Source organism: Rattus norvegicus, chromosome 4 (genome assembly GCF_021556685.1).
Source record: "Rattus norvegicus strain SHRSP/BbbUtx chromosome 4, alternate assembly SHRSP_T2T, whole genome shotgun sequence".
Classification (NCBI taxonomy): Eukaryota; Metazoa; Chordata; class Mammalia; order Rodentia; family Muridae; genus Rattus; species Rattus norvegicus.
Genome location: NC_141537.1, coordinates 124,526,705 through 124,552,851, shown reverse-complemented (window position 1 = coordinate 124,552,851; position 26,147 = coordinate 124,526,705). Strand labels below are relative to the sequence as shown.

Here is a 26,147-nt window from a genome sequence, read left to right as displayed (position 1 = left end):
AGTAGAAGTCCCTCTGGAGCTAGTAGGCCAAATACTTGAGCAGGTCCACTGTCCCTGGTCCTTCCTAGAATTAGAGCCCAGCCCAACCTGAGGGTTCCTCTCAAGAAGGCCTCCCCCTTCCCTGGGCTTGTGAATCTGCCTGGCTCTCAGCCATGCCTGCTCTCCCTCTGCCCAGAGCCACATATGTTAGTAATGGTACAGTCCCCACGCTCTCTTCTGCCTGCTGCTGCCACAGCAGGCGGCGGGGACAGAGACAAACTGAACACTCCCGCAAATGCCATTTTGAAGACAAAAATGGAAACCAGTCAGCTAAAACGAAAAGGTTACGAGAAACAAGGCCTTTTGATGGTTTTGGCGTTCTACAAATTGACTATTCTGTGAATTGGCTTTCGGCAAATTGCCTTGTCACAAACTAAGGGAGAGGCAAGACAGAGCTGGTGAGCTGGGCTGGGCTGGGGTAGTCAAAGCCAGGTAGGCATGGTGTAGATGTAAGGCAAGGCTCACTGGGTGCCTGCAGCCATGCCCCAGCTCCCCACTTTGTCCTGTGTCCTGGGGTCCATTTATGTGGGGGATGCAAGTGCCCATGTTTTACACAGCCTGGCCTCAGAGGGGCAAGATTCTGGAGCTGAGCTAGGGCTGAACCATGTCTGTCTGCAAGATGCATTTACTCACCCCAGCAGCTCCATTCCTCAGAACAAATATGTCTGCTTGGAATGGCTCACAGGGACCTGATGGGTTTTTAATTGGCATGGTGCTTGCTGACATTCAAAGCCTGTCTCTTGGTAGCTACTGAATACCAGTCAGCATTTTCCCCCATTTGTTATCCAATGTCAGCAGAGAAATGTCCTCAAGTGTCTCCGACCCCTCACTCTTGGTTGGACTTAAGTCCCTGACTATCTCCAGAGCCAAAGAGTGATTAGGCCACCTAGACAGAGCTCCCAGGACTGTATGGGATCCAGTATGTAGGGATAACTCAGACTTCTCATATCTCCAAGGAGCTGCTTTCAAGGATCTGTTGCCTGTTTGCGGTGTGACTTCAGTAAGAGGTCTTTTCTGAACCCATTTCCTCTTCTGAGTTTTACTTTTGTGGGATGACTGTCAGGACCTGTATGTCCTTCTTGCCTTGCCATGCCCTGGCATTTCCTTAGGTCCCTCCTTAGTGTGGTATGCTAGGACGTGCTAGGCCTTAAGAAATATGAGTATTTATTGAGCAGAGGAAACAAATATATTAAGCAATGTATCTTTGGGTCACAAATGGCCAGCTCAAGTGAAAAGAGATTCAAATGGATGCCACTCGTGATCAAAGACCTCACTTTTATATGGCTGGACTAAGCATGGGAGCCTTGGTAACAGTCCCATGAAGGTCCTCAGCAACTTTGAGCCTACTGGCTAACCCTGGGGCAAACTGGCTCTCCCAAACAACTCCAAGGCTGAGAGCCAGAAAGTACTGGACAGCTGTCACTGCTACCGGCCATCCCAGGACTGGATGCCTGGGCAGCCCCGCCTGAACCACAGGACTGGAAATAGAGGGGAAGGTCACATTTGTGAAGAGGTTTATTTGTGAGTCAGGGAGGGTAAACTAAAGCTAGAGGGAAGTCAGTGGCTTTTCTCGGTGTTAGAAGGGAGCTATGCCAGGGCAGTTTGGGCACATCAGGACTGAGTCTGCAGCCTGCCTCTATGGCCCCACCCTGTGTGGAGTGTGAGAGTTATGCTACAAGGAAAGCTTGGGACCCCATACTGCCTGTGAACTGCCCTAACTTCCTCTTCTCTGCTGTCTTGGACCTACACACAAGAACCCTTTTCTTTCTGATTCAACTTTTCCATTGGTATTCCTACAAATCTAAGGCAGGCCAAGGGTTGTATGTTCCTCAAGAAAATTCATCACTTATTTTAGACAGACCTCAGACGCTTCCTGGCATCTTGAGTCAGAAGCCCATCCCAGCCCGGTTGAGCCTTCCTGTAGAGAAGCAGAGGAGAGGAGAGGCCCACTGCTGACTTCTTGGCCTTAGGGCTGTTCCTGGAGTCTTAAGGAAGGAGAGGTTGAAAGTTGAAGCCACAGGCAGCATAAGTCACTGTGGCTGGCATTAACATCTCCCATGCCTGACCAGGCAGAAGAGCAAGAGAAATGCAGGCTGAGCCTGGGGCATCTACAGAGAAGACTGGGAATTCAAAAGGGACAGGATTCCCCTCAGGTTCAGATACATTTAGAATGAGGACCCCTGTCCTCAGAACTTTCCCTAACTCTGGAGCATTAGTGAGGAGTCCCATGGACAGGACAGATGCACCCTTACTGATGCCCAGCAGTATTCCAGGCTTAGGCTTGCACAAACCTGCTGGGCACATAACCCTATCTCCCTTCTGACCTTGTTCCTCAGACATGTCCTTTCCTCTGCCATAGGCCTTGAGAAGGTGACTCTTACAAAGAGTCCCTTAGAGGGTGGGTACTTCCCCCAGGATTACCTGCTATAGTGGGAGGCCAGAGTAGGGGACTGAGCCTGAGTCTTATGCCTGTGGGACTAACAAAGAGCCTCAGCTGACATCACCTCTGATTCTGAGCATATCTAAGGCATGCGCCTGCTCTTCTCATCTCCAAGTCACTTCCCACCCTACCTTCCCAGCCATAACTCTCTCCTTTGGGACCTTTGATTATTTCCTTTCTGCTGCAGGGACTGCCATCTCCAAGGCCAGCCCTGACTTTGAGGCTGGTGCTGAGTCTTACCAGTCAGCTGCAGCAACTTTGAACCACCTCAGTCCCTAAGGTTTCAACTGACTCTTCCTTAAAGGTTCACAGGGCCTGGAGTTACTGTTCTGTTTGTAGATGTCTCTGAACCAGTGGATGCTTCCTGCAAAGGGAAACATGGGGCCTGGCATGGAGTTGGTTCAGTACATATGTGCTGAGAGACTGTAGGGTATTCTATAGGTCTCTTGTAGCCTGTGACCTGCCAACATGTCATCTCCTTCTGTTTCACAATACTTGTCTATGGATACACGTGGGGCAGGACTAGGCTGGAGATAAATTTTGGTAGAAAATGCCAGAGGGACTCTGGTGAGGACTGAGGCAGCCATTGGGGCTGAGAACACCAGTACCTCACCTTGGTTGAGCTCAAGGTGAGAATCCTGGTATCCATGGGCTCTGAAGTGGCCTCAGGCGATGGCAGTACTATTCCTAAAGACTCATTGACGGAATGTAAGGAGATTCCAGGAAGGGTCTGCCTATGTCTGGGGCTGCCCTCTGCCTCTCATTGGACTCTGTAAGGATGCCGCAATCCTCAGCTCAGGACAGGTTCTCCTCTGTAGAGCTACCAGCTTCCCTGAAGCCAAGGTCACCCAGGACTCTGCCAAGGCCACTGCCATCTGTTAGGAGAAGCTCTGTCTCTTGAACAGAGCAGACACTGAGGAACAATGCCTGCTGCCACACCATCTTGCACCCCAAAATAGAAGTGCATGCTTCCCACTAGCTTGGCATGTGAGGCTTGCTCCTCCTGTGTCTTCTCCTCCTTTCTGGTTTGGGCTTCTATCAGGGTCCCTGTTTATCTTGAGAATGCACTACCTTTAAGGCATGAGGTTCAGAGAGCCTGGCTTCTGGTCCTTGCAATCTCAGGCAGTTTTTGCCCTGGATACTGGTGACTTGGCAGAAGGGGCACTTAACCCAGAACTGGGCAGCCTCTATTAGACATACCTGTCTGTTCCTTCCTCCTTACCTTTGAACCATGAGGATCCATTATCTGTTAAAGAATTCAGGTGTAAAATGCATGAGTTGGGCTGGGGTGAGTTGGGTTGATTTCTGAGCATCTGAATCCTGGGAAGACTGTTTATCTCAGCAGATGGTCTTGGGATTGAAGGCCAGTTGCCTGGCTGACTGTGGATGGTAGGATGGCTTCCTTCTTTAGTGCGTGCGTGCGTGCGTGCGTGCGTGCGTGCGTGCGTGCGTGTGTGTGTGTGTTTCTGTCTCTCTGAGCTTCAGTTTCCTCACTTGTAATGTGGGACTCAAACTCCAGCTCTGGCTTGATGACTGAATGGGACCACATCAGCACCCTAGAGTCTGAGCAAGACCTTGTGAAAGGTCAAGAAGACCCAGCAAGTTGTTTCTGCATTTGGCCTGTTGCTGGGTAGCATCTGAGGGTTTGTCATGTGTAAAGGTCTGGGTGAGCCGAGGGAAGGGCAGGGACTTTTCTTTCCTGCACTGTGTCTGGTGTCTTGTGGCTCCTCCTATTAGTAATCTACACCTGGAAGAAGGAGGATGTGGTAGTTCCAGGCACCAGACCAAGGCTACTGAGCCACAGGCCTTGCAGAGTCCTGAGCTATGTGACAAGGCCTCCACTATTGTAAGCCCATGAGGGGCTGGATCCTTCTCAAGCCCTGGATAGTGAGAGGATTTGGATTCCTGGCAAGTGGACCCAGCCAGGTGTTCAAGTCCAGCCCCATGGCCCCAGCATAGAGCCCTCTTCTCAGATGATCACTCATTTTCAAAGCTCATTTCTGGTCCCTCTACTTGGGACTTTCTTGGGTGTGTTTATCGAAGGTGGCTGCCTTTCATTCTGTGGCCAACTTGCTGTGTGCCTTTTTGGCTACCTACCTGTCTACAGGGCTATCTCACCCACTCTATCTTTGCCCATTAAGCGTGGTTGTTGAGTTACAACTAGATACTGCTCAGATGGGTGTCTGTTGTCTTCCTATGTCACTGCATGGCTGGAATGGTAAAGTCTTAGTTACTTTTAAATTGCTGCAATAAGACACCATGATGAAGGCAACTTATAGGAGAAAGAGTTGATTGGGGGCTTACAGTTTCAGAGGGTGATCATGACCATCGTGACATGGAAGCAGGCAGGCAGGCATGGCATTGGAACAGTAGCTTAGAGCTTACATTTTGATTCATAAATATGAGGCAGAAAGATCTAACTAGGATTGGTGTGTGTTTTTGAAAGCCCACCCTTCCCCCCCAGTGATACACCTTCTCCAACAAGGCCACACCTCCTAACCCTTCCCAAATAGTTCTATCAGCTGAGGACCAAGCACTCAAATATATGAGCCTATTAGGCCATTGTCATTCATATTACCACATGCACTCACAGTGGTCCTCTGCCCATGGCTTTTGCTTCCTGTACTTTCAGTTTTCCATGAACAACCAATGCTTAAAAATATTAAATGAAAAACTCCAGAAATAATTTGGCGTGTTTTCTATGACTTCTGTTATGGTGTACTATGGTCATTTCTGAGTGTTTTGACTGCATCTAAATGTACTACATGTATACAGTGCCCACAGTGGCCAGAAGAGGGCATTAGATAACCCTGAAATTGGAGTGACAGATGGTTGTAATGATGTGAATGCCAGGAACTAAACCCTAATCCTCTGCAAGAGCAACAAGTACTTTTACCCACCGAGCCATCTCTCCAGCCCTGGTAGTTGTGACTCTTAACCTCATTGCCTCTATGTGTTGAATGTGTGCTCATAAGAAAACCCAACACTATGGTCAATGTTGCTACGGTATTGGGCATCCACCAGGCATGTTAGAGAATGTCTCTGTATAAGAGTTTGCTTTGGCACTGTGTAGGTGCTAGGCTAGACAAATAAAATGACTCACTGTCTCAAATTGTACCTTCCCAGACCACTGTTCTAAACAAATCTCCTTCCGGTGTAAAGGAAAGACCCTGGCCCAGAGTCCAGATGATACCCTTTCTCACCTGGTCCCCAGGCTCTTCCCATATACCTGGTCCAGGGGCATCTAGAGGTGTTCTCCCCTGCAGCTGGAATTTCCAGACTCTGCCCGAACTCTGGGCAGGGCAGCCTGGTGGTAAGAAGTAGTGTAGAGGCCAACCTAGGGACAATCATCTCCCTGTGTCTGAGGTGGGCCACCCTGGCTGGTAGGCAGGGCTGTGTATGAGCCAGAGCCAGCACAGGAAAGCCAATAAGTCACCTTTGGCTGTTTTACCCAGAGGCCTGAGGATGAGGCTCAGGGCCAGACAGGATGAAGTGTGACTCTGCCCACTGGCACCTCAGACTCCCTGTCCAAGGCATGAAGACGAGGCTGTTTGCAGCTGAGAAAAGAGATCTGGACAAAGGTCTATAGCTCACAAGACCAGCACTGGTGTCGGCCTATGCTAAAGCCCAGTGAGCTGATCAGGAAAGTATTGTCCCAGTATGTGACACTGGACCAAAGGCCAAGGGTATAGGATCATGAGGTTCCCCATCCAGCCTGTTGTAGGCCCTGGGACAATGGTTCCTCTATTGTCTCTCTGCCCCAGAAGTCCTGTGGATTGAGTGACGCTATCCTGTGTCCTGAGTAAAGGGACAACTGACCTCCATGATAGGTTCTCTCTTCTCCTGCAGCCACAGAATGTACAGGAACATGGGCTCTTGAGTGACCCACTTGTCTTAGCATAGCTAAATAGTTCTGCTATAGAATGTCAGTACCTGGTGCCTACACAGAGGGACTGGGGCCTGGCAGGGAGGAGATTTGGGGCACAATGGTGCCTACCATCTTCTCTCTTGCCATAATGTCTGCCCCAAACAGAAATTTCTAGAGCTCTGAAGACAGGCAAACACTCCAATGCTGGCTAGAAAAGGTGGGTCTGAACTTTCGTGTGGCCATCTGAATTACCCAAGGCCATAAAAACAACTCCACCCTGTGTCCACAGTTCCAAGGACAGCCCTGAAAGAGCACAGGCACCCCATTGAGTTGCTGCTATGACCTGTTGACCAGGGAGGCAAGAGAGCTGAGCCAAGCCCACAGCCACTCCAGTGAGCTAGGAACTTAGCCATACACTCCATATCCACAAAGGGCAGGAAGGAATGTGTCTTCAGCCCCTAAGCACACAGTCAGTGGGGGCATAGTGTCATAAAATGGACATTACAAATATTCACAGCCCTATGCAGCTTCCTGAGACCAAAGTCAGCAGAAACATCCTGAAGCAGTCACACAGAGTCTCCAAGGAGTTGGGGGAAGGGGGACTGATCTTCTCTTGTGCTTAGTACTTTGTGTGTGTGTGTGTGTGTGTGTGTGTGTGTGTGTGTGTGTGTGTGCATGCACAATATATGTTTGTGCATATGTAGAGAAAGACAATGGGTGTCTTAGCTTTTGAGACAGGATCTCTCATTGAACCTGAAGCTTGCAGCTGACCAGTGAGGCCAAGGGATCCTCTTGTGACTGCCTCCCCGGCACTAGGATTCCAGGACTGTGCCACTATACCCAGCATTTTACATGCTTGTTGGGGATCTGAACACAGGTCCTCATGCTTGTGTGCAAGCACTTTACTGACTGAGCCTCCTCCCCAGCCCCAGTGTTCCCTTTCTAAGTCAATGCTTTGTGTCTCCCTCACTATCTAATAAGAAGTAGGAGAATGAGTTACAGGAGGCAGTGACTTCCCTTCCCTCTGGAAAGTAAAGCAAATTCCCTCTAAACAACTCTACAACCCTCTTCTAGGCCTGACTGAATCCTGTTTGCTTTTAGCTTCCTCTGAAAGGAAGATTCAGCTCAAATAAGCATCGCCCGATTTGAGTTTCCACAGGTATGCCCCTGAGAACAGCACCATGCTTTGAGCCAATACCAAAGGAGGGAGCTCGACGTCTGCCTCACACATACATACAACCGCTACACCACCACCACTACAGCCACCAGCCCTCACCCAGACTGTGTCAGCATTGGTCAGTGAGCCTCCTTCCTGGCCTCCTCTTCCCAATTGCTTTCTATGGCTTCCCTGTCTGATTTCAGGAACAAGCTCCATCCTTCCTTCCCATGATATCCCACAGCTCAGATACTCAAATGAAATGCATTAAAATAAAGAATACTGCTAGTACAAAACCAGGAAGGCTGTGGGGGAGTGAGGTCATTCTCCCCACTGCTACGGGGAAAGCAGAGTGGGCAGCTGCTCAGAGTCAGTGTGGTTTGTTTTAATAATAAACACACTTTCTCGTAGCAGCCAGTCAAGGCACCCTTAGGCTGTCTCCTTCCAGAGAATGGAAGCTCTGTGCTCATGGCCTGTGTCCACAGGCTCCTAACAGCTCATTCACCACAGATGCAACTGGACATCGCCCAGATGCTCCTGCTGTTAGTCAGCTTTCAGGCTACAATAAAACTAAAAACACTAGCTTCTAAAGAAAAACAGGCTATTTTGGCTCATGGTTTTAGAATCTCAGTCCAAGGTCACTTGACCCCATTACTTTATTTTTGTTTTTAAATTTTTTTAACTTTATGGGTATGGGCATTTTACATATATACATACACACACACACACACACACACACACACACACACACACACACATATATGTCTATGCCTGGTGCCCTTGGAGGACAGAAGAGGCAATGGATGCTCTGGAACTGGAGGTACAGATGGTTGTAAACTGCCTGATATGAGTGCTGGAAATCAAAGCCAAGTCCTCTTCTTTGAGAACAAGTGCTCTTAACTGTTAAGCTGTCTCCAGCCTGTTTTTGTGATGAGGCAGTGTAGCATGGTGGGAAGTATTCGATAGAACAAAATCATTTGCCTCATGGGGAGGAAGCAAGAAAAAGAAAAAGGAACAACCCAGGGTCCCACAGACCCTTTCAAAGGCACACTCCTGGAATATGCAAAGGTTCTGTCACCTCTGAATTACCCTGAGCTGGGGACCAATCCTTTAACAGATGGGCCTTGAGGAACATTCAGTCACCAAACTATTGTTTCCAATAATAAGTCAGCTGAGGCACATCTGTGCCATGGAATAGTACTCAGTAATGAAAAGGAATGTGGCACTTCAATAAGTATCAGGTAACCTTGCTGAGAAAGCCAGCCTTAAGTATTCTCATCCACATGGCCATCTGTATAATATTCTCAGTAAAATAGCTATAGAGATAAGCAGTAGCCAGGGTTCTAGGTTGGTGGAGAGGCAGCATAATGCATCTTTTCATCTGAGATCACCCAAATAGCAGAATTATACAACTAGACATGCATGCAGGCACACACACAGATGCTTGTATACCAATTTACATGGTCCTGAGTTCTGTGGATTGACTGATGTTCTCTCGATAGAGATGGTAGCACTCTGGACTTTAGGTGTTCTTACTGCGGTAGCCAAGGTTTGAATGCAGGGTCTCCCTGTATAGTCTGTGAATCTGAGGTTGTGTCAAAGAGGGTGGGGTTCCAAGACTCAGAAATGGCCCCTGAGGACCCAGAGCATCCTGTGTGCAACCAGGGACAGAAGCACTGACCACTCTTATGCTTGATAGAGGAGTCTAAGGCCAGAGTTGGCTGTTTATGAGAGGAGGTTGAGGTTAACTCCTTGGTGCCCATGGCCTGTCACTTGTCTGGCTGCAGATTGGAGGCTGGAGTACCCATGCTGATTTTCATCTATAACATAAGTTTTGATAAACTGTTATGTACATGTAGGAGGTGGTGCACTCCAGCAGTATGAGGCTAGTAGGCCCATCACAAACAAATATGTGTATAACCAGCATCCAGACCCCAGAGCACATCTGCCCTGTGCCTCATCCCCCATCCAGTTCCAGAGAGTGAGCTTCTCTGACTCCCAACCACAGAGCTGCCTGTCCTTCTCTTGAACTGTGTCCATGGCTGGTGCCTCTTACCAGGAAGGAAGCATCCAGTAGGTTCCAGAAAAGAAATAGCTGCCTTTCTGGGGAGCAGTTTGGGGACAAAGCAGTGCTTAGGATGGGGGTTAGGGCCTCGGCTGGTCTGGATGTCTTCCTCAGAGTTACAGGGAAGGGGTGGCAGAACCAGACTAGCTGATCTGGATCCTGGTTCAGAAATCCTTAAAGACTCTGGGGTTCCCAGAATAGGAAACAGCAGCTCCAGAGGAGTAGGATGAGCTCTGAACAGCAAGAAGAGATATGGGTTCCTCCTACTCCCCCTATTCCATACACAAATAATGTATAAATACAGGTAAAACAAATCTCCATTCAACAGAATTAATATGCTAGAGGAATGTGTTAATTAGTAATTTGTTGTAGGATTTGTTATAACTAATATATGCATGTCTTAATTTTATATGTGCCAGCCTTTGGAATCCTGTCTTCTCATTTGTGAAGTTTAAAGTTCCTGGCATTGTTCTGAGTCCTTAAAATATATTAACCTATTTAATATTCCCTAACACTACCAGTGAAGAAGCTATGTGGAGGCACAGACATGTTAGCCACCTTGCTTAAGCTAGTGTGGAGCTGGGGTTTGCACACTGGCCCTTGGCTCTGGAGTTAAGATTTTATTCTTGCAGGTCTGACATCTTGGTACTGTAAACATTCTCATGGTAGTCATGATACTCTGAGGTCTCTTAGATACCTTTAGTGGCACTTAGAGGCAGCTTGTCATTTCCCCTCCACAATCCCATAAGACTTAGGTGAATCCATATCTCCTTCAGGGGCCCAGGCTAGGGTCCTAAAATGAATGTGTGCTGAACAGGAAACAGGAAGGAAGGAAGGCAGGAGTGGGCTCCCGGTCTTTGGCACCCAAGACTTCAGGCAGCCTGACCACAGGATGGAGAACAGAGGGTTTTGTGTTAGGATCCTCTCAGACCTAGGCCTGGTTGCATGTTAGGGTTCACCACAACACGCACGGGCTATGGAATGGTCAGGGCAACCGCCATAGGATCTTCTGAGGGGAAGGACATGGGTTAAAGAAGTCAGGCAGAAAGCTATGTGGATAGATGGCAGCAAGGGCCATGCCATGCTCTTGTCCTGTAGTTCCCTTGTTATACAGGACTTTGCTGACTGAGTTTTCTGGTGGGAGGGTATTGCCCAGTCCATGTCTGTCTGATCCTAGGATCAAACACATTCCTAGAAAAGAGGTGAGACTTTTTACAAAGAAGAAACGAGACTTCACGGAGTGGAAGCAAGGTAGGCATTTGGTATGTGAGTGGAATTTTCAAGGGCAAATAGGTTACTGCTGGATAGACAGGAGAGTGGGATGGTGGTGCTGTATGTGTGCTGCTCTCAAGACTCCTCTTACCTACACAAAGAGAAATAACTCCTTGTGCCTTGTAAGACTCACAGAAGGATTAGATGAAGTGGATAGGACCCCTGTGAGATGGACTTCCCACTGCAGGCTAGGCGTTACAGTCACAGCAGGGGCAATGCTGGGGTTAAAATTGTCAGTGAGGACAGGATCCCTGTCCCATGGCAGGGTAGCCAGGGGACCTAGCACCAAGTGGAGGCATCTTGATACCTCACCCTGGTATTACTTTACATGGAGTGTCTGTGGCTGTGCAGCCTGAATTGGGGAATGGGGACTGGTTCCTCATTCAGGTAAGGCTTCTGAAGGCCAACTTGCCATTCCTGTCATCATGGATCCTGTTTACTAGCCATGCCCACTGCTTCCTCAATGCCCCGTTGGCCACCATATGGGCACCCATATGGACTATATGCATTCTGGAAAGTTCTGGGATTCTCTTGACATTGCCCCCCATGGTTCCTTCTGTGCTTGGGCTGTTTAGTCGACCATTAACACCCGGTAGAGCGGCTGCTCTAAAGCTGGTGGTGTGTAGACCTAGAGAGTGCTGGCTCCACAGCAGAGAGAGCTGTCATGGGCCTTCAGCAGAGAATAGGTTCCAGCAAGGCCCTAGTGCAAGCACAGTAGGAAAACTGAGGCTGACATTTGGATTGTTGATATAGGCACCCAGCATTCTGCTTGGAATGTCCAAGCAATGGTCACACATAGTCTCACATAAGAGCAGTTTGGGGAGGTGCATAGTGCCCACTGCAGTAGGAGAAAGGTATCTGGTGTGGGAAGGCAGCAAGGCATTAGAGGGAAAGTCAGTCCCAGGAAGTCTTCATCAATGTTCTATTGCTGTAAAGAAATGCCATGATCAAGGCAACTCTTATAAAGGGAAGTACATTTTCCGGGGCTTAGTCCATTATCATCATGGCAGCAAGCATGACAGCAGGCAGGCATGGTGCTGGAGAAGTAGCTAAGAGCTACATTTCTGTAGACAGAGAGGGGACAGGGAGGGGAGGGGAGGAAAGGAGAGCGAGAAGAGATAGTGACTGGGCCTGGGTACATGGACTTTTGAAACCTCAAAACCTACTCCCAGTGACACACTTCCTCCAAACAAGGCCATACCTCCTAATCCTTCTCAAACAGTGCCACACCCACATGATAAAGCATTCAAAGATATGAGCTTATGGAAGCCATTCTTATTCAAACCACTACATTCCACTCCCTAGCCCCCATAGGCTTGTAGCCATATCATAATGCAAAATGTAATCAGTAGTCCCCATAGTCTTTCACGTCTAAACGTTTAAAAATCCAAAGTTCAAGTTTTTTTCTGAGACTTGTGATCGTCATTTTTTTTTAAACTGTAAGTCCCTGTAAAATCAAAATGAAAAAGATCACATATTTCTAGCATACAATGGCACAGAATATAATTTCCACTCCAAAAGGGAGGAAAGAGAGCATAGTGAGGAAATACTGGATCAAGACAAGAATGAAACCCAGCTGGGCAAACTCCAAATTCTGTATCTCTATGTTTGATGTCAAACAGGTCTTCAGATCTCCAATTCCTTTTATCTTTGTTGACTACAACACACTTCTCTCCTAGGCTGGTTCCACACCAGGTCTACAGCCCTCCTTGTCAGGTATCTCGTGACTTTAATATCTTCATCGTCTTGGGATCACAAACACAATCTAGCAATTGAGATTTTACATTCAGAGCCTTTAGCAGTGGCCCTCTCTCAGCTTCTCTACAGGGATACTCTTGATACAGGCCTGGCTTCCGCAGCTTTCCTTAATGGTGGAGGGAGATTGCACAATGCCTTTCCTTTAATCTTGACTTCTAAAGCCAGAACTATGAGGCAGAAGCTGCCCAGGAATTTGGCCCCTTCAATCAGTTACATTGTATCGGCTTCTGTTGCTGATGGTTTCCGTCACTACTTAAGCTTTTCTTTAATTCCTTTTCACAAGTTAAAGCTTAGCTGAGTGGGGTCTTGCCCTGAGGTCAAAAGTCTCTTTAATTCCATTTAGCATTAGGCTTTTCTTTTATCTCCTTGAACACTAGCCTTGGCTCCAATATTACATTTCCTGGTGCTACTTTTCTCCTCAAACTACATTTTGTATTTTTTTTTCTTGTTCAGGTTATTCCTCTTAATTATAGATATGCATGAGTGACCACCAATAACCATGCAACACAGTCAGTACTAGGCTGTCTTGAAATCTCCTCTGCCATTATCACTAATTGAAAACACTTTAATTTAGTTTTAGGCAGAGTTTTAGGATGAGGGCAAAAAGTAGCTACATTCTTTGCCATATATCACAAAAATTATCTTTTGACCACTTACTATATATCCTTCCCCGCTGAAACTTCTTGAGCTAGGCCGTTGTAATTCACATTGCTCTCTGCAACACTGTCTACCATAGTCCTACTAGTATAGCCCATTAAAAGTCATTTAAAGCATTCAACTGCTATCCTAGTCCAAATCCACATTCCTTTAACATGCAGCACAGTCGGGCCTGTCACAGTAGTAACCCAGTCCCTGGTATCAACTTCTGTTTTAGTCACTGTTCTATTGCTGTGAAGAAACTCTATGGCTAAGGCAACTTTTATAAAGCAAGGCATTTAACTGAGGTTTTGTGTTAATCCCATTGTACGAGATTAAGATCACTACCACAATTTTTGAGTCAATTTTGAAGTAAGCTTTAATTAAAAACTGGTTAGGAAGATGGACCCTGGCCAGATCCATTCCAGGGTTCCAAGAAAATGGCCAGAAGTCACATTTTGCAGAGATTTATAAAGACAGACCTCTAAGGCGATGTATTACCTACCAGGTCAAGTCAGAAGGAAGTATATACACTGAATGTACTTCTTGCTTACATACCTCCTACCTATATATAGTCAGGAGCAAGCATATATCTAGATGTACTTTCTGTGTTCATACCTCCTGCCTTCCAATCAGGGACAAGCTTTCCACCTATGTACCTCCCACCTACATGTGATCAGGCACATCTAGTTAGTAGGGTTAAGCAAACTTGTTTATGGGAGCAAAAACTTGTGGCTTGTTACCTTACATAAATAGTCTCCAGGAATTCAGGAAGTATCTGTCCTTGGGCAAGGGGCTTACAGGTTTTATGGATCTCTTAGGCACAGCAATAAAAACGTAAAGCATAACTTTAGCTTTCACATTCACTTACAGTTTCAGGAGCATAGTCCATTATTGTGGCAGGAGGCACGTCAGCAGGCAGGTGGGTACTGGAGCGTGAGAGTTACACTCTGATCCATAAGCGGAGGAGAGGGGTTGTTGGAGAAACAGAGAGAGAGAGAGAGAGACAGACAGACAGACAGACAGACAGACAGACAGACAGACACAGGGACTAGGCCTGGCACAGGCTTTTGAAAACTCAAAACCTACCCCTAGTGGCCTACTTCTTCCACCAATGCCACACCTACTTCAATAAGACCACACCTCCTAATCCTTCTCAAATGGTGCCACTCCCTCGTGGCTAAGCATTCAAATATATGAGCCACTAAGAGCCATCTTTATTCAAACCACACACAGCAGTACTGCTCTTTCCTAGCAGATGTTCTCACAGGACCAGTAGAAGGGGACAACTGGGGCCCCTCATCCCAATACTGTAGGACACAGGGGAGATGTGAAGTGCAATCCTGGACAGAGCAAGCTTGCCTCATTTCTACTTCCTTTTTATACACAGGGAGACCGAGACATGGATGGGAAATGACTTACAACAAGCTTATTTCACAGCTGGTACATGAAGGGGTCAAGATATAATCCTAGTGTGGCCAGTCCCTATTTATATACCATTAGCACAGCTGTAGTTTAGTCAAAGAAAGGCATTGAGAACCAGGCTTCGGGTCCTAGAGCTGGACCACAGGGCTGCGGACTGGTACAGGGAGTGGGGCTTGGGCTTCTTCTCCCAATATAGAGGCTGTAAAGCCTGGTCAGAACTCTTTAGGTGAAGGATCATGGCAGTGTTCTGCTAACTATACTGCAAATTTAAATCCCAGCCCAGGACTGGATGTAGCTCAGCTGTAGGGACCTGCATTTTACACAAAGCTTTCTATCATGATTCCCAGCATCAACATTTTCTCTTTGGAGGGAGAAATTCCCAGACCTGAGAGCTGTTTGACCCTGCCTGCAGGATGTCCTCTCCCTAACCTTGGTTTCCCCATCTGAGAAGGAAACAGATGGACTGGCATTGCCAAAGACCCTTTGTACCAGCACTAGGCTGAGGTGTGGGTGGCAGTGCAACCTCTGGGGATATCAGAGGGAGGTTAAAGCACATGGTTTCTTTTCTGAGGCCACCCATGTGACCTGAGTGGGGCAGGGTGCCAAGGGGCTTGCTGTGGGACCATTAGTAACCCTGTCTCGCTTTTACCACCCCAGGAGCTCCCTGGAAACCGGAAGCAGCCTCTCCACTGATCGATACAGGTACTGTCCTGCACCTGCTTCTCCTGTCTCAGGGCCACCAAGGCCACATTTTCTGAATACACCTGGGGTGGAGAAGAACCCTTGGGAGTGGTGAAAATTGGCCTTCTTAGTAGGAGATCCCTCAGCTCCCCCAGACACCAGAGGTCCTGCTGATATATCCCCCCAAGAAAATACATGTAATTGAAGCAGATCTCCCAAGGCCTCCCCAAGAGCAGAACTGAGGTCCTCTGGAGGTCAGGTTGTGCTGAGGCTGATTGTTATAAGATCCAAGGCTGGGGTTCCCTGAGGAGCAGCCTGCAGCAGGCAGTTCCCATGACAACCAAAGCTGGAGTCAGTGAGAGCCTGGAATTTCCATTGATTGGCAGTGCGCTGTGGTAGTGGTGGTGGGGCATGGTGGTGCTGACTCTGTATGTTTCAGATCCCAGTGTTCTCATCCAGGGTCTTCAAAAAGAGTGCACTCCATTTTTACTAAAAAGATTAGATACTAGGCTGGGCATGCAGCTCAGTTGGTAGAGTCCTTGCTAAGCACGCAGAAGGCCTTGGGTTCCATCTCTATGAATCAAGTGTGGTAGTGCACCTTTGTGATCCCTGTACTCGGTAGATGAAAGCAGAAGATAAGTTTTAGATCATCCTTGGCCACAGAGCCAAGACTCTTGACACTCTGCCTCAAAAACATACAAAGCCAAAACCTACCCAAAGAAAAATTAGATATTGGGCCCCTGCCCTTGCCAGGACCTCGAGAGCTTACTCTCTGTATCATGGCCGGAGTGGCTCCAAGAACCATGTGTGTGTTGATTTTATGTGACTAGATTTGAGGTGCAGCTGTACTGTGTTGTAGGATTTGAAGTTGGCTGTTCATTTGGAATAGTATTGTGAGCCACTCCCAGAAAAAGGCCCGGTGCGTGCAGGACTGAGGGTGCAGGAGTCAAGGTGGGGTATGTGGCCACCTAGGAACTAGGCTTTTGGAATAGAGGAGACTTATGTGATGTGAACCCATCACCGGGCACATTAAGCAGGGCCAGACCTGCATGTCAGGATATAGGCGATGCTATATAGAAATATGAAAGTTGTAGTGCATACACATAGCAAGGGGGTAGTTTCTGTTCACATCTCCAGAGCTGGGCATTGCCCCAAGATGTGAGGACCAATAGCTGTGTGGCACACACTTGTAATGTGCACAATTCTGTATATGTATACTCCAGTGACACCTACTATTATAGCAGATTAATTTAATGACACCCACTGAGACAGGACAGTTGTGGCCCTTTGACAGACATTTCTTGCTGAATGTCTATCAAGGAGTCAGAGCTGGGGTTCCAATGTGCATGTTGTCCCAGTCCTACCCACATGTGTGACACACTTGATACACCCATTTCTCGTGCACTAGTTAGACTCTTGCATACGTGAGATCCAGAGCATTTTTAGTCCTGGTTTCTCCCAAGCAGACACTTTCCCATGGGCTTCCACACACCAGTACTAGGGCATGCCAGGGCCATAACCCACTTCAGGACTTACACAGTCCATGCTCACACTTGAATACACTCACAGTTCCTACCCTAGGCTGGCTCAGTGTAGCCTCATGCCTGAAGGTATCCATGACAGGGTATGCCGGACCCCAGAGAAGAAAGTTCAAGAAACTCCTGTGGGCAGCCGAGCCTCTGTCACTTTCTAGAACCCAGTGGGGTTGCTAAGAGCAGTGCCTCCACCTGCATGAACCCCTTTGCCATCCCAACAGCCATGGGGCTTCTAAAGGAAGTGCCAGAAAGCTCTGGAATGAAGGGAGGAAAAGGTAGATGGAACCCCCTATGTGGGGGCTGGGTGGGGCTGATCACATCCCCTACTGGCTGGAGTATGGCTGTACAATTCACATTAAAGCTCTCTCCAGACCAGGCAAGGCCATGGCCAGGGTAGCCCTTCACTTCTTAGAGGGCCGATCTGGGGGTCAGAGGAAGGCTCAGATAGCCACTTCTCCATTCAACCCTGGTTCCTGAGTTCCTGTGGGTGTCAAGCCCTCAGAACAACACAGGCACAGTCCTGCCACCCTTGCTTCTGTGTGGCAGGGGCTTGTATCAAAGGCACACATTTTACTTTTTAGTGTAATGTGTCAGGGAGGGGCATGACAAGGACTGGAGGAAAAGGGCAAATGGCACAGAGTGACCAGAGGGAATTAGGGGGAGCAGTCCTGAGGAGTCTCAGCTGGTTAGCCTTAGTGGGCGGAGTGGAATCAGCTTCTCTTCTGGGAACAGCTAGTGCGAAAGCCCTGAGGTGGAGCATGTTCAGTATGTTTGCAGCACAGCATTGAAGTAGATACTAAGTGACATCTGCTGAAGTCTCTGTTACCTGACTGTGATGTGTGACCTGCTTTGGCATCCTCACAGCCCCCTTGGATCTGCCAGAGCTATCTCAGTGTGCCCATTCTATACATGAGAAAGATGGACCCAGAGAGATCAGGAACATTGGACCACACCCAGGGCTCCACTGCACCCTCCAGCCACCAGGCCTCTGTGGCCTTCTTAAGTGGCAGAGGTCTGCAAGCCCCTGAGAAAGTTCATGTCAAACTCTAGTGGAAGAGTGCCACAAGCCTTTCCCTACCCTGCCCCGCCCCGCCCCGCCAAGGTTCTAAAGACTCCACAGCCTGGGAAATCAGAAACAAAGGTTCCAGCCAGTAATTGCCGCCTTTCATAGGCATAGCCAGCTTCCTCTGCCACGCTCGTGAGAGGGAAGTCAATGTCCTTATCCCAGGAAGGGGGAGGGGGTGGCACTCTGTGTGGGGGAAGGGAACAGCATAAGCCACCTTGGCAAAGAGGGTCATCTCTCAGGCAGATGGCCACCTCTCCTTCCCCTGCCTGCCCCCCCAGGTGTCTTTCTGCTTATGAAGCAGGAGATCCTGCTCAGCTCAGAGAATGCTGGTGTAACCCTCCCTCTTCCCCACTCACAGGCCAGTGCATACAGTGGAGCTTGCTCTGGCTCCTGCAACCCTCTAGTCCGAAAGCCCCTGGCCCTACTCTCTAGACCCACTATCTCACCCAGCAGAAGCAACAGAGAAGTCAGGGCCCAAGTTCTGTACAGAGTAGCATAATTGGTAGCATCTAATCATTCCTGAACATCAGCACAGCTGGTGACAACCAAACACTTCTCCAGGCATTACCCAGGTGGTAACACATTGGTGACAAGTCATCTGTTGTTGAGAAGAACTGTTCTAGATGGAGAGTTCGCTGGTGGCCACAGGTAAAATTGTCTTGACAGGCCAGGCTTGGCTTTGTATAGGATGGATCTCCCCGCTGTGCTTAAGAGCTGGGTTTTCTAACTCAGGGTGCACAGAGTTCAGGCTCTTTGGACATCAGGTCTCTTTTTCTCCTAGCTGCTGGACTTGGAGCTCTGTGTATATACATCTTGAGCATAGGGTGTTCCCTGAGCCTTTGTTCCTCATCTGTAGGGATGTGAATTGGTACAGATTTGGAGTCTGAGGTAGTCAAGTGAGTGTGGCACTTAGGGAAGTCCCTTGGGTTCTGAGATTGTCCCAGTTGCCTTCTAAGGTTCTCATACTTTCCCCCTGCTGATGGTGGAGCAGCTGCTGGTGCAGACATTGATGGAAAGATGTGGTCCCTCCCTGGGGGCACTCCATACTGATGAAGGAAGCTGTGGGTCAGACATGAAGAGCCAGGCATCCAGGAGGAATCACACTTGGTTACAAGGGAGGCTGTGCTGCTTTATTGGGACATCTAGGGAAGGTAGGCATCTGAGTCGTAATGGGGATATGATCAGGTCTGAGGCATTCCTAGCAGAGGGAACCCCACAAAGGGCTAGAAGGATGCATGAGAGGGAAAGGGGACAGCTGGGCACTTGCATCCAGGTACCGGAGAGGTCAGACCACTAGCAGAGTCTCCAACAATTGCTTGGTGAGGAACCCTCCCTTTATTCTGAGTGCAGCAGAGGGGTGGGAGGGAGTTGGTGTCTGGAAACAAAATGATGCATTAAGGTCACTGGCCGGTATGTGAGGAGCAGGCCAACTGGAGTTGATATAGAAACCAGCCAACCAAGCAAGGGGCAGGAAAGGAGACAGACGGAGGATGGATTCTGCTTCTAGCCTGTAGCTACCGGGCCTCATGGCCCACAGAGTCCCAGACTCAGCCTGGGAAAAACAATGCCCCTGTTTGGCCATGGCCCCTCAGCACAGCCACTGCCCTCCCACCCTCCCTCATTAGCTACAGGAGTCTCTTCCAGCAGCCAATGAGCAGCTGTCATTGCGGTTCCATTTTAGATTTTATCAATGTGTTCCTGTCGCCTGGGCAACGGAGCTGGCGGCCTTGTCAGTCTTTCCTATTGCCTTTCAGAGCCCAGTTACCCACACCACAAGCGCCATGTGGCTACGTGGTGAGTTTTCAGTCTTGCAGGCCAGGCTGGGATTCCTCCACACATAATTTATCTGGCAGCAGAGGCAAGTGTCTGTCTGTCACCTGGATCCTTCCCTCCCTGCTCCAGCCCCAAGCCTGCCCTGTCCCTGCCACTCAGTCAAGGCAGGTGGGTGGACACTGGCTCGCCATCAGAACCCCGGCCTAGTTGGAAAAAGAGCTGGCAGAGCAGCTGCAGAAGCCATCACTCACAGGCTCCTCAGGAAGATGGGCTGGGGCCCCCCACAGCTCAGCATAGCCAGGAATGCCCTGGTTTGCTTTGGGGACCCCCAAGAGAGCCCCCAGAAGCACTGGGCACCAGAGACGGCAGCAGCGTGAGCCTGCCCGGTGAGAGCGTGCACGCGGATGAGCTGCAGGCTTTTGTGCTTGCTGCTCTTTGTATTGGAGGCGCGCACTGTGTGAGCTGTACTAGGCAAGGCTGGGCCATGTGAGTGGGGGCCGCGGCAGGGACCAGCAGCCAGGCCTCCACCTCCTAGCAGCCCCTTGCTGTGTCTCTCTGGAGACACCACTGCAGTCCACTAGAGACTAGAAAGTGAAAATGCTCAAGTTCAAGGCCTTTTGCCTGGATTACTGGCAGTTCCTGTGCCTGCAGCCGTTGCATGGGGCCTATAAAAGGTAAGCAGATCCCCCTCTGCAGAGGACCTAGGCCATGAGGGCAATGGGATCAAGAAAGAAAGTTTACCCGGAGTCTGCCCAGCTACAAGACTGTCCTATTTCAGCTCAGGGACCCCCCCCCCACTAGCCAGGAATGCTAGTGGCCCTGAAGTGTGGTCCACTCTGCAAGTTGGCTTAACAATCCCTCCTTTCCCTGCAGCCTGCTACTAGAAGGGGTTCTGCAAATGCATGATTCCCTGACCATGCTAGAGTATACCCTGCTTCATGATTCCTGCTGTTGTGTCAACCCAGGGAGACAGTGAAGTGCTGAATAGGTCTGGCTCCCAGGAAGGCAGCTATATAGCCCTAGCCTGCAGTCACACTCCTTCCAGTAGGAAGGGGTATTATGACAAGTGAGCTGGTTGACTCCACCACTCAGCACAGATCTGGCATGGCAGACTGGGGACCACCTGACCTGGAGGTCAAAGGACTGGAGTTGAGCATATTCCCTCCAAGTACCACCTGGGACAGGCCACTTTTCCTCTTTGAGCCCATTTCCCCGTCAGCAGGGATTTGGACCTGACAACTGTAGTAAGTGGGATTTGAGTGTTGCTTCCTACAATGACAAGGACTGCAGGGGCAGAAAGCCTGTGTTGTGTGTGTGTGTGTGTGTGTGTGTGTGTGTGTGTGTGTGTGTGTGTGTATGTGTATGTGTATAAATGAGAATAGCTATGAGTATATGTGTGGGGATTGTAAATCTTTGTATCTTTGGAAAGTATATATAAAGTGTTTGTGGTGTGTGTGTGTGTGTGGTCTCCTCACACACTTTGCTCAAGCTACTTGTGCTGTATCCTGCAATAGAGTACCATGTGGTTATGGCAGGGACTTCTGAATGGCTATAATTGCAAACTTCAAGAAACAAACGATTTCATCTATTCTGGAATTACTTTTTCCTGATCTCACACTCTGTGAACTTCATGGCCATTAATATGCATGCAGTTCTGGGAAAGTTTGGAAGCTTTGCTTTCACTCCTAGAGGGCTTTCTTGGAAGAGGGTGCTGAGGGTCCCACAACCACTATAGAAAGGAACTCTCCATGCTTGGGTGAGTGCCAAGCAATGAGGCCTGTCCTGCATCTGATTACTCCAGCTACATGAGCTCTAGATACTCACATCAGGGGCTCAGCATACACACACACACACACACACACACACACACACACACACACACACACACACACACACACACACTACATGTAGCTGGAGAGACTTTTGCCTTTTAGGTTATGTTTAGCCCTCCAGGACTGAATGCCCTGTGTGCCCAGGAACACCTGTGATTGATCCTTACCGAATGTGGGTGGGGCATTATACTCTGTTGTTACTCTCAGCCAAAACAACAACAACAACAAAAAAAAAAAAAAAAACAGCACAGCCCTTCACAAAGCTGAGATAAATGAGACCCAAACACAGAGCTGTGTTTGTGTAGCCTGGGGATTAAAACTCAGGTCTCTCTGTTGTCAGACTTTTTCCGTTATCTATAGTTGAGACCATGCAGATGTAGAGAAGAGGAGCAGATCCTATCAGCTATAGAAATCATGTTGTCAGAGCCCTGGCAGAACAGAGGGTCTGTGTCTGAGTGGACCTTCCAGAAGTGACCTTTTATAGCAGGGGACATGCGTGAAGGGCTTTGCTGGCAAAACATAGGACAAGCCTAGGAACTCTGAAAGAACTGGGGGATCATCAGGCTATGAGAAAAGCCACATGACATCATCAGGGCTGGATGTTGTGCGGTAATCACAGGAAAGCCCACTAAGGATCTTGGCTATGGCAAACTCAGGTTTACACTCAGGGCCACTTGGTCCAAGAATAAAAGACCAAACCAACAGCAGCCCCTCCCACCCATCCATGTGGCAGTTTCTTATTTGGCGCATATGCCCTTTCCTTCAAGGCTCCCAGTCTGCCAAGGGAGATGCACTAAGGAGCCTGAAAGCTGAGGCTGGGGTGGACAGCTGCAAGACTCTGCAGCATGAAGGAAGGGGTCCTCCAGGAGGAGCTGGAAAGGCTTGCTGTTGGTGATGACATCTGAATGACACCTGGGGGGAGGCAGTGGACAGTGCTTGTATATTTAGACAATTCAAAGGTGAGGAGGAAGCATTGGGGAATTTCAGGGGAGGTGGTTAACAAAGAAAGGCAGGACAGTGCTATAAACGCTGAGGCTCTGACACCTGCTGCCTATGAATCTCCATTGAAGGCACTGACCTGAGCAGAGAGGGAGGTGGGCACATCCCACTTTCTCAGTTAAAAAAACTGAGGCACGGGGGATATACTTTGTCTGTTGTTACACAGGGCTAGTTAGGAGTACAGTCATAAGGTAAGCAGGGCCAGAGAAGTTACTGTGCTGCTCACTGAGTGCTGTGGCTGTCCGCTGTGGTGAGCACCATGCCCAAAGCAGGGTGTTTGTCTTTTTCCCATCCATGATGGTGTATCATGAGAATGGACAGGAACGTTGGATGCAGTCAGCTCCTGCTTGGCCAGGAGCTTCAGGAAGTCTCTCATTCTTTGATGCTCTACTAGGCACTCTCTTAAAGTGGCCAGGTCTGCTAAACCCACCTCCAGCAGCTCTTTGGGGACTATGGAAAAGTGCGTGAAAGTGCCAGAGGCTCTGTACCTAGTGAGGCTTACCAAGTGGCTGCGCAGCCCCAGCGGCTCTCCTCACAGAGGCTTTGAGCACAGCCACTTGGCATTTCGCCTGATGCCATATTTCCTTGTTTAAAACTGCGACCCAAAACTTAAAGAGTATGAAAAGGGTGTTGTGCAGACAATGCATAATTAACCACTTCTAAACACAGGGTGTGCCAGGCTCCCTTGAAGCTGTTAATTATTCTTCATTAGTGGTCTTAAGTTAATGTAGACTGATTCTGGAGCCCCGCCAGTGGCTGGGTCTGGTTGGAACTTGTGACTTCTTCAGCTAGAAACCATACTGAACTGCTGAGGAATGCCTCTGTTCTTTGGCTGCTAAGGGCAGGAAGCTACAGATTCTTCATCTGTGAGAGGAGCAAGGACCTTCTCCCACGTACTCTGGCTGGCCAGATCTGAAGGCATTGTTAATGAAATAAACCAGATACAGAGAAAACAAAGGAAGAACTTTCTGTCCTCTGGCATAGGATGGCCCTGTGCAGCCTCTCAAGTCTCATCCAGCCTATATCCTAGACCCAGAGCCCAGCAGAACCTCAGGTCAGGAGCCTGCATTTCTAGGCATAGTTTGGTAACTTTACATAATACAATAAGATGGGTTTCCACATTTTAAACTTGAAATAAATTTTAATAAAAGTATGCTCTGCTATTTGCTTTAAATATTTCGTGGTAAAATATGTAACATAAAGCCTGCTTTGATTCCAGTACTCAGGAGGCAGAGGCAGGCAGATCTCTGTCAGTTTGAGGTAGCCTGGTCTACATAGTGAGTTCCAGGACAGCCAGAGCTACATGGTGAGACCCTGTCTCAAAAATGAACAAACGGAGTTGGGGATTTAGCTCAGTGGTAGAGCGCTTGCCTAGGAAGCGCAAGGCCCTGGGTTTGGTTCCCAGCTCCGAAAAAAAGAACCAAAAAAAAAAAAAAACAAACAAAACAAAAAAAAAAAACGAACAAACAAACAGACAGACAAAGAGTTTCATTATCTCATTATTCTACCAAAGCTGGCTCTGAACTGGGCTCAAAGCACCCTCCTGCTTCAGCCTTCAATTGCTAGGAATACAGATGTGCACCACTGAGCCCTGTAAAAACCACCACGGTAACCAATTCACTGTGCCCTGTGGAACATAGTCACACTTGTGCAGTCATCCCCATCGCCCATCTCTAGAATGTTCCCAATTTCCCAAATCAAAACTCTGTCCCCATTAAACACCGACCCTCAACCCCTCATGGCCCACAGTGCTACTTTCTATTTCGAGGGACCCCCCCCCCCCCCATGTATTTGTCCTTGAGAGACTTCTGATTTCATTTGGTATACTGTCTCTAAGGTCTGTATGCTGTCTGACATGTGCCACAGCTGCCTTCCTTTCTAAAGCTCAATCTACTGGAAGTTTCCACCCTATTTTGCTTCTATATACTTGGGGGACACTGCAATTGCTCCTGCCTCGGGTGTTCTGAACAGTGCCACTGAATGTGGGTATGCAAGTCACTCTTAGTTGGAAGGTGTGGAGGCGAATTCAAGTCACAGAACTTGGGAGGTAGAGGCAGAGGCAGAGGCAGGGGTGTATCTGTTAGTTCAAAGCCAGCCAGGGCTATGTAGGGAGACCTTGTCTTAAAAAAAAAGTTGTAACTTGCTTTGTGCATTCAGTATTTTAAGGTTTATTTATTCAATTCTGGAGAGAAAAATCCCTCTTACGTGCCAGGCAAGTGTTCTTCCACTGAGTTCTAGCCTTAGCCCATTCATTCAACACTTAACTAGTGAGGTTCATCATTTTGCCGTGCATGGTCCCCCTCCATTCATCTGTGTTGCTGTATTGGATTCCGTTACAAAATAGCTGCATGTTCAAAGTTATAGTCAGGGCAGTGATTCATTCTTTCTTGTGTTTCCTAGCTCTCGAGCTGTGGCATTCCTGCGGATGTATACAGGGTAGCGTGTGAGTGAGAGCCTTCAACTCTGCTGAGCCTTCAACTCTGCTGAGCTTAGCAAGGTCACTTTCTAAAGAGCTCGTAACAGCATGTGGGTGAACATTAGCTCCACATTCTTGCTAAGAAGGGTATTAGAAGCCTTGTGATGTTTTTATTGTAAAAGCCAAGAGGAAGAGTGAGACGAGGAGGTATGTCAGTGGTGTGGAATTGCCTCGGGGGCTCTCAGCATTCAGCAATGTGGGCGTAGTGTCACTCACCTAAGCTTCTACTGTGGGAGTCTAGATCCCCAGGAAAGGGACCTCAGGGGCCCCTACCCTGTTACATACTGGTCTTCAAACACAATGGTTAGGGGAACCAGCTCACAACATACCAGTTGTTCACTTACTTCCTGAAGCCCGGACTTTACAAGTCAGAACACTATCTTGTACAGCTGCTCCCAAAACCATGAGCACCATAGAGGGCTCAGAGGGCTCCTGGGCATGGCTTGAAAAGGAGTCAGGTGCCGGGTGTTGAGGAAACATAAGCACTTGCTGCTCATCAGGTCTCATGTCTTGGCTCCCACTGTCCACGAGGAGTAAGGCAACCTGAGGGGCTCTGCAGGCTCACGAGAATCCACGCAGTCCTACGATGGTAAAACTCTCCATCACTGAGGTGTAGCTGTTAAGTGTTTGTGTTGCCTCAATGAGTGACATTCTGTCTAGTGAATGCTGATGGGTTGAACTTGTGGCTCGGTGGTGGCAGAGAGCTTGCCTAGCATGACCAAGGCCAAGGTTCCATGCCCAGAACTTCATGGCAAGTGGGTGGGTGGAGACTACAAAGAAGAAAATAAAGGCGGCCTAGAGAGATGTCTTGGCTGTTAAGAGTGCTTGTTCCTCTTCTAGTGGACCTAAAATAGGTTCCAAGAACCTGTGTTGGGAGGCTCACAATAGCTGATAACTCCAGCTCCAAGCAATCTTGACACTCTCCTCTGCAGTCCACAGGCAACAGTGTACACACACACACACACACACACACACACACACACACACACACACACAGAGAGAGAGAGAGAGAGAGAGAGAGAGAGAGAGAGAGAGAGAACGCCTTAGTTATTATTGCTGTGAAGAGAGATCAATACCAAGGCAACTTACAAAAGAAAGCATTTAACTAGGGACCTACTACAGTTTC

At 48.6% G+C, this 26,147-nt stretch overlaps 1 protein-coding gene across 16 annotated transcripts in view; it reads left to right on the top strand.

Moving 5' to 3' along the window:
- Positions 1-26,147, top strand: part of Iqsec1 (IQ motif and Sec7 domain ArfGEF 1) — a 319,742-nt gene that overhangs the window by 180,013 nt on the left and 113,582 nt on the right. For 8 of the 16 annotated variants that reach the window (XR_015685818.1, XM_087659257.1, XM_087659259.1 and 5 more), the window contains one exon: positions 15,317-15,361. Coding sequence is in view for 8 of the 10 variants with exons in the window: in XM_087659257.1 (XP_087515383.1) it covers positions 15,317-15,361 (45 nt within the window). In the remaining 2 variants the exon portion in view is untranslated. 16 annotated transcript variants of the gene reach the window in all.